Source organism: Rhododendron vialii, chromosome 10a (assembly GCF_030253575.1).
Source record: "Rhododendron vialii isolate Sample 1 chromosome 10a, ASM3025357v1".
Taxonomy (NCBI): Eukaryota; Viridiplantae; Streptophyta; class Magnoliopsida; order Ericales; family Ericaceae; genus Rhododendron; species Rhododendron vialii.
The window spans coordinates 6371768-6379529 of NC_080566.1; the positions used below are offsets into that span (position 1 = coordinate 6371768).

Consider the following 7762-nt stretch of genomic DNA (forward strand, 5'->3'; position numbering starts at 1 on the left):
CGGACTAACTCTGGTCCTAGTAAGCTTGCTTCTCCCAATTCAGCCCAACAAACTGGCGATCGACAAGGTCGCCCATACAGAGCTTCGTATGGTGCCATGTCTATGCTGGATTGATAGCTGTTATTGTAGGCAAACTCAACTAGGGGTAAGTGTCGTTCCCAACTTCCTTTAAAGTCCAAAACGCAGGCGCGGAGCATATCTTCTAGGATTTGGATTGTTCTTTCGGATTGTCCATCCGTCTGTGGGTGAAATGCAGTGCTGAGACGAAGGTCGGTTCCCAAAGCTTTCTGCAAGCTACTCCAAAAAGTCGATGTGAATCGTGAATCTCGATCACTCACGATGGATACTGGTACACCGTGTAATCGCACGATTTCTCGGATGTAGAGTGTGCTGAGGGAGTCCATCGAATCCGTCATCTTCATCGGTAAAAAGTGGGCGGATTTGGTTAAACGGTCAACTATCACCCAAATGGCGGTGTTCGATTGTGGAGACCTTGGTAATCCTGTTACAAAATCCATGGCAATATGTTCCCACTTCCATCCAGGTATAGGTAATGGTTGTAGGGTCCCACCGGGTTTCTGATGTTCCGCCTTTACTTGTTGGCAGGTGAGGCAGGATGAGACGTATTTTGCCACGTCTCTCTTGATTCCAGTCCACCAGTATTGTCGGCGGAGGTCTTGGTACATCTTGGTACTCCCTGGGTGGACAGCGAAATTGGAATGGTGGAATTCCTTAAGTACTGCTTCTCGGAGGGTACCGATGTCTGGTACAAAGATTCTTCCCTGGAAGCGGAGGCTCTTGTCAGCGTGAATTTCCCACCCAACTGCTGCTTTTCCAATTTAGAATTGGTGTCTGATGAAATCACACTCTTGTTCAAAGGTTTGGGCTAAAAGAATTTCTCGGTGTAAGGCTGGGGTTGCGACTACAGCGAAGAGACACGCGTCGGTGCCCTCTGCGGTAGGCTGCAGTTTGAATCTGTTAAGATCTTCCATCATTTCCCACTCTCTTATGGCTAAGCTAGCCACTTGTCCTCGGTTCTTGCGACTCAGCGCATCAGCGACTACGTTTGCCTTTCCAGGATGATAGGACATTGTGAAGTTGAAATCCTCCAAGTATTCCACCCATCTCCTTTGTCTCATGTTCAGCTCTTTCTGGGTAAATAAGTATTTCAAACTTTTGTGGTCCGTGAACACCTCGAACTGCTCTCCGTATAGATAATGTCGCCAAGACTTTAGGGCGAATACTACTGCGGCCAGTTCCAAATCGTGAGTTGGATAGTTCTTTTCATGTGGCCTCAACTGTCGGGATCCGTAAGCAACTACCTTTCCATTTTGCATGAGTACCGCTCCCAATCCATCTCTAGATGCGTCGCAGTACACGGTATACCCTGCATCTCGTTCAGGTATGACCAATATAGGAGCGCTAGTCAGCCTCTTCTTAAGTTCTTGGAATGATCTCTCACATGCTTCGTTCCATTCAAACTTAACCCCTTTTTGGGTCAATCGTGTCAATGGTTTTCCCAAGATGGAGAAATCCTGAATGAATCTTCTGTAATAACCGGCTAATCCCAAGAAACTTCTAATCTCAAATACCGTAGAAGGTCTTTTCCAGTCCATGACTGCTTCTACTTTGCTGTCGTCGACTGAGATTCCTTTCTCGGACACTACGTGTCCCAGGAATTTGACTTCTTTCATCCAGAATTCGCACTTGCTGGCCTTCGCATACAAATGGTTGTCTCGAAGTACTTGGAGGACAATTCTCAAGTGGTCTTCGTGTTCTTTCTCCGTTGGAGAGTATATCAGGATGTCATCGATGAACACTACCACAAATTTGTCCAAGTACGGCGTGAAAATTTGGTTCATCAGGCACATGAAAACAGCAGGAGCATTGGTTAGACCGAACGGCATGACTATGAACTCGTAATGTCCATAACGCGTGCGGAACGCCGTCTTGAGTATATCGCAATCCCGAATTCTCAATTGGTGATACCCAGATCTTAGATCAATCTTTGAGAAACAAGTCGATCCTCTCAGTTGATCGAACAAGTCGTCTATTCTCGGTAGAGGATATCGGTTCTTGATGGTGACTTTGTTGAGTTGGCGGTAGTCGATACAGAGTCGGAGTGTTCCTTCTTTCTTTTTGACGAAAAGCGCTGGAGCTCCCCATGGTGAGGTACTAGGTCGGATAAAACCCTTCTCTAAGAGTTCCTGCAATTGTGTTTTCAACTCTCGTAGTTCTGCCGGAGCCATTCGATACGGGGCCATTGAGATTGGAGCCGTGCCGGGTTGTAGCTCGATGGTGAAATCCAATTCTCTTGGCGGCGATAATCCAGGTAATTCTTCTGGAAATACATCCTCGTACTCGCGGACAACGTGAGGGAGGCCCAACTCCATTCGGTCCGTTTCCTCCAATGTGAGACTTGCTAACCATCCAGCAAGCTTCCTATGCCACTTCGTTTTGTGCGCGTGGGGTGCAGATGGGTCTTGTCTATCCCCCTTAAACTTGAAACTCGTTCCATCTGGCGAATAGGCTGTCACCATCTTTCGATGGCAGTCTATGACAGCTCGGTGTGCAGTCAACCAGTCCATTCCGAGTATGACGTCAAAGTCCGTCATTTCGATTACTCGTAAGTCGCATGTTAACCGTAAGTTTGATATCTCTAGTTCGCACCCTTTACAAATTAGTACTACCGAAATCTTACCCCCTAGTGGTGAGGTCACATGCATAGCTGTCTTTAGAGATTCAGTTTCTAAACCAAGTGTAGATACACATGTGGTAGATATAAATGAGTGCGAAGCTCCAGAATCAAATAATGCTTGAACGCATGTAGTAAAAAGAGTGAGGGTACCTTGGATTACTGCGGGGTCCATCTCCTCTTCCGTCCCTTGCAGCGCAAACACCCTTCCAGCATTGGGCTGGATTGGCCCGTTCGATCCTTTGTTCTGAATTGGTGGTTGGTTCCACCCACCGCGAGGCTGGTTCTGTCCTCCGGGTTGGTTACCATTCCAAGCCGGTCTAACTTGATTCTGATTCCCAATTCCTGCAGCCCTGACTTGGTTTTGCGACGGCTGTCCCCCCTGGCTTCCAACTCCGATCAACTTGGGACAGTTGATCTGGATATGTCCTTCTTCATGGCAGAAATAACAGCGGCGGACTGGGTATTGGTTCTGGGGAAAAAGGTTGCGGTTTGGTCCAGGATTAGGGTTCGGACCTCGGTTTAATACTTGGATCTGGTTTGGATTAGGGTTAGGGTTTCGGTTGAACCCTGGGTTGGGATTTCTCCAAGCTGGGTTGGGTTGTATCGGTTGCGGGCGATGGTAGTTTTGGTGGTAGGGTTGGGAGGTTAAGGTACCCCGGTTGGTAGGGTTGGTGCGGATAGGTCCTCCAATTGTAGGTATTGTCTTTTTCTGCTCACGTCTTGTCTTGAAATCCAAGCTTTCTCTCTCCATCTTAAGTGCGCATTGCACCACTTGTGAGTAGGTGGGAAGCGTCTGCGCCACTACTGCTCGGCGTGTCTCATTGAGTCCCCACTCAAATTTTCTCGCCTTGTCGTCATCAGTAGGTATGATTTTTGTGCCATAGCGAGACAGTTCTTCAAACCGTGCTGCGTACTGGGTCACAGTCATTGTGCCTTGCTCGAGATTCATGAATTCCGAGGCCAGTGCTTGTTTGACAGGTGCTGGAAAATACTTGTCAAGGAAAATTTCTTCGAACCTGTCCCAAGTCATTGTTGCCACATCATGGGTGTTCTTCATGAGGTCCCACCAATGCTGAGCTTCACTCTGCATCTGATAGGTAGCTAGGGCAATTCGATTGCTGGCCTCTTGAATGTCTAGGGTTTCAAGAATTTTCTTGGTTTCTGCTAGCCAAGCTTCCGCAGCTGTGGGGTTAGGTTCTCCTTGAAAGTAGGGCGGCCGGCGCTTGCAGAATTCATTTAGTGCCTGACTTCTAGTCATTGGTCCTCGAGGTGTGTGCGGGGCTCCGCGCTGATTTTGGCTATTCGCAGTCGCAGCGGTAATGAACGCTTGCATGAGTTGGACTAGTTCGGTAGCCCCAATTTGATTGTTGAGTTGAGGAGCTCCAGCTTGTCCGTTGTTTTGCTCATTATTCTGGTTGTCTCTCGTTTCCTCCATCTAGATATCGTTATGTTGTAATTTAGTAAGGGGGGGTTTATTATGAGAACATATATATTTGGGTATTTATTAAATACACGGAAACAGAACATCATAAGAAACTTTTATTTTATTAACAAAACGAATCAAACACATCAATCAACACAATATTTAGACATGTAGCTACCAAAGTCGAGATAACTCCTACTACCACAATTGTTTTCCTAAAAAAAAATGTCCAGAAAAATTCTTACTACCACAATTGTTTTCCTAAAAAAAAATGAACTGTGCGTGAACTAACTAGAAAAAATTAAAGAAAGCGATCAATCGAAAAGCATAGGGAAGTTTTCCGCCAGAACACTCTGTTTCTCGACTGTGTCCTCTGTGAGCCCGTAGCAACGCCATGTTACTCGCCACAGTGGTCCCTGCTGGTTGGGGTAGTTATAAGGTTCTAGGCGGATGGGTACCTCTACATAGGTAACGTGATCGGTGAAGTCGGCATTCTCTGTAATGATGCGATGTTCCTGCTCGGGACGGGACCTTGCGACTCGTGAATAATGGATGCGGTCGGTGTAGTGTTCCCGAAATCCTAGGGGTACGGCGATGAGATAGTATCCATTATAGCATGGGGCTAGGATCTTTACTGGCCCTAGGTAGGCGGACTGGGATCGGATCTTGAATGGGCAGGGGTATAGCGGTTCCAGCTGTATATAGACCCAAGTGTTTGGATCATAGTCAGAGTGGTGTCCTACCCATGGGATTCCTGCGGGTCGAGTCATCCTAGGACGAGGTGGAGGGTCAGCATCTATGACTTCACACTCACTATCTGATTCCTCCATTGGTACGGGAACTGGAGAAGGTACAGGTTCCTGCATTTCGAGCCGTTGGCTAGTCAGCCACCACTGCAGCTCAGCATCCATATCTCTTGGTGCATCTATGGGTAGAAGCCAGCCATAATCATCCATCTCTGGCTCTGTCAAGAATCCGTCTTCACTGTCAGTGCTGTTTCCCGCATCTTCTTCTAATTCCGGCTCATCATCGTCCATCTCTTCTTCCTGATTTTGTCCTTCTGGATCTTCTTCCTCCTCGGGGGGTTCTTCAGGATCTTCCTCTTCTTCAGGGGGTTCTTCAGGATCTTCTTCTTCCTCAGGGGGTTCTTCAGGATCTTCTTCCTCTTCAGGGGGTTCTTCAGGATCTTCTTCTTCCTCGGGGGGTTCTTCAGGATCTTCTCGCGGTCCCACTTGTACTCCGAGGATGTAGGTTAGTATGCCTCGTATCTCGGGATCTTCAACGACGGAGCGGGTGACGGCGTCGGCGAAAGCTGCAATCCTTCGGTGGGCCTGTCTCATTCGATAGAGGGTAGGGAACATTTCTGCCAAAGACTCATCTCCCATCGGAAAATCTGGGGTGGCTGTCATGAATGCCCTTAGGTTTGTTACTTCCGTAGTCAGCTGGGCCATTAGCTGGGCCTTCTCGTCCTCTTCCTGAATGGGGGGAAGGCTATGGCTATGGCTCTGGTCAGGGGTAGGAATCGGGGGCTGGTTATCCATATCCCTATAATGTGAGTAATAGGGTTCGCTCTTGATGTCAAAGCCCGGTATACTTTCGAGTATGACACGGATTTCCCTCTCGAGGTTAGCCCTTCTCCATGGGCTTGGATGTTGCGCCGTGTATACCTCTCTTTGGTTTGGCGAATTCACCCTCAGCTGCTGATACTGGCCGTACATAATAGGGAACTTAGCTGGTACGTAAGGGTCTCGGAAAGAGAAGTCGGATCCAACGGTGTTTTCCAAAAAGTCCTGCAATCTGCTCCATTCTTCGGCTAGTCGGTCCGCAAACGTGGGGTCCATCTATAAAAGCAAGAAAAATATATTTATCGTTAGGTTTTGATATGTTTCAAACAGTGTCATTTTAAACTTGTAGTGAAATACTCAATCTGATGTGATCTACCCAAACTACCCAAGGCCGAGGGTTGAACCTACGGCTCTGATACCAAGTTGTAACGCCCCGATTTTTGGAAATAAAATCGGAGGTTTTAAATACTGATTTCTAAAAATTTATTGAATTAAAATTCAAAATCCAAACCGGATAATACCCTAAGGTTTCGTCTATTACAAATTATCGTAGAAATACTGAAAATAGTCTTTGTGGTAATAAACTAAACAAAATAACAGGTCCATCTTCTAAGTTTGATACGGATCCCAAGCATATTCTGGCTCAGCTCCCACCTCTGGGTTCTCTTCCGCATAAAACTGTTCACCTTCAGGATTTGGTGTCTCTTCTTGATTATCTGCAAAATCTGGCACGGAAGCCAGGCAATCCGTACCTGAGTGAACAAGTTCACCCCGAAGTATAATCCAACCCAACTACCCTTCTTACTTTACAGTTAGCATGCAACAGGATAATAATAGTGCGAAAAAGTAACACAGAGTTTGTTCCACATAATCAGTTTATTACTATCCATTAACTTGTCGTGTAATCTAAGATCTCCTCCGCGGGATCTTTCCTCCCCAACCGCTAGCTATGCCCTGTCCCATGAGCTCACTTTCTCTTGCTGTCGCGGATTGCACTTCAGTTATGTACCTAGCGTGTATCCCTCTCATTACAACAAGAGAAGGCTTATCATGCCCGAATCATAACTAGGGTTCGCTTATCTTATGTACCACTTCACAATCACCACTGGGCTTACTTTGCCAGTATCCATACATCATTCATCATTGGGCTTACTTTGCCAATCATCATTCATCAATCAACACTGGGCTTACTTTGCCAGTTTCAAACCATCACATTCAACTCATCACATCTCAAAATCTCGCCTGCAAGCATTCTAAAGAAAACAAAACTTTCCAATTCATCCATTACCTAGCATCGTCTAAGTGAACTCTATTCGCATACCAACCCATGTCTCTAGGGTCCAATCTAGCATTCAATTAAACAGTAATGCAATATACAACAAATAAATAACAATTAAAACGATTAATAAATAATGCAATCACGTAACTTATTATGGACGGGCCGTTGCCCTTAATCTTGTATGGTCACAATGTCAACAATAAAGTAAGAGTTTTAAAAGGAATTTAAAAGGAAAATTTTCTAGGCTTTCATTAATTAATTTTAAGACAATAGATTAATTCAAAACTAATTAAATACCTAAAATAGATAAAAATATTGAAATATTTATCATGACCTTAATAAGAGTTCTACAGGTCCTATGCAATCATTTGAGTGTCAAAAGTTGGGTTCGGAAGGTCACGGAATTTATTTAAATAAAGACGCTTAAATAAAGTGGCTGAAAGTGAAGTAAATAGATAATAAATAATTTATAAATTAAAAATATGTTACCGTTAACAAAATTTCATCTTCAGAATATAGAGAGTTTAAATAAAATTATTCGGGCATTTATAATAACGTTATAAGGTCGTAAAGAATTTTTAATCGGGAATGTTATAAAAATAACAATAAATAGTAAATTAAATAAATAAAATATTATTTTAACAAGATATCATCTTTGAGGTGTGAGGAATCAAGGAAAAATAGTTTGGATGCAAAAAATATTATTTGAAAGGTCGCAATTATTTTTCGTTTGTAAACTTTGATAGATAACGAACAAATAATTTAATAAATAGATAATTAAATAAAAAAAATATGAT

General features: G+C 44.6%; 1 protein-coding gene across 1 annotated transcript; it reads right to left on the bottom strand.

The window, feature by feature from the left end:
* Positions 1-839: 839 nt before the first annotated feature.
* On the bottom strand, positions 840-4133 carry LOC131302799 (uncharacterized). The gene has a single exon (XM_058329594.1). It carries the CDS (start codon positions 4131-4133, stop codon positions 840-842), a length of 3294 nt encoding a protein of 1097 aa, XP_058185577.1.
* Between the last annotated feature and the right edge of the window lie 3629 nt (positions 4134-7762).

Bases quoted from the DNA above. Each gene is read 5' to 3' on its own strand.
- LOC131302799 (XM_058329594.1), bottom strand. From the start codon at position 4,133: ATGGAGGAAACGAGAGACAACCAGAATAATGAGCAAAACAACGGACAA.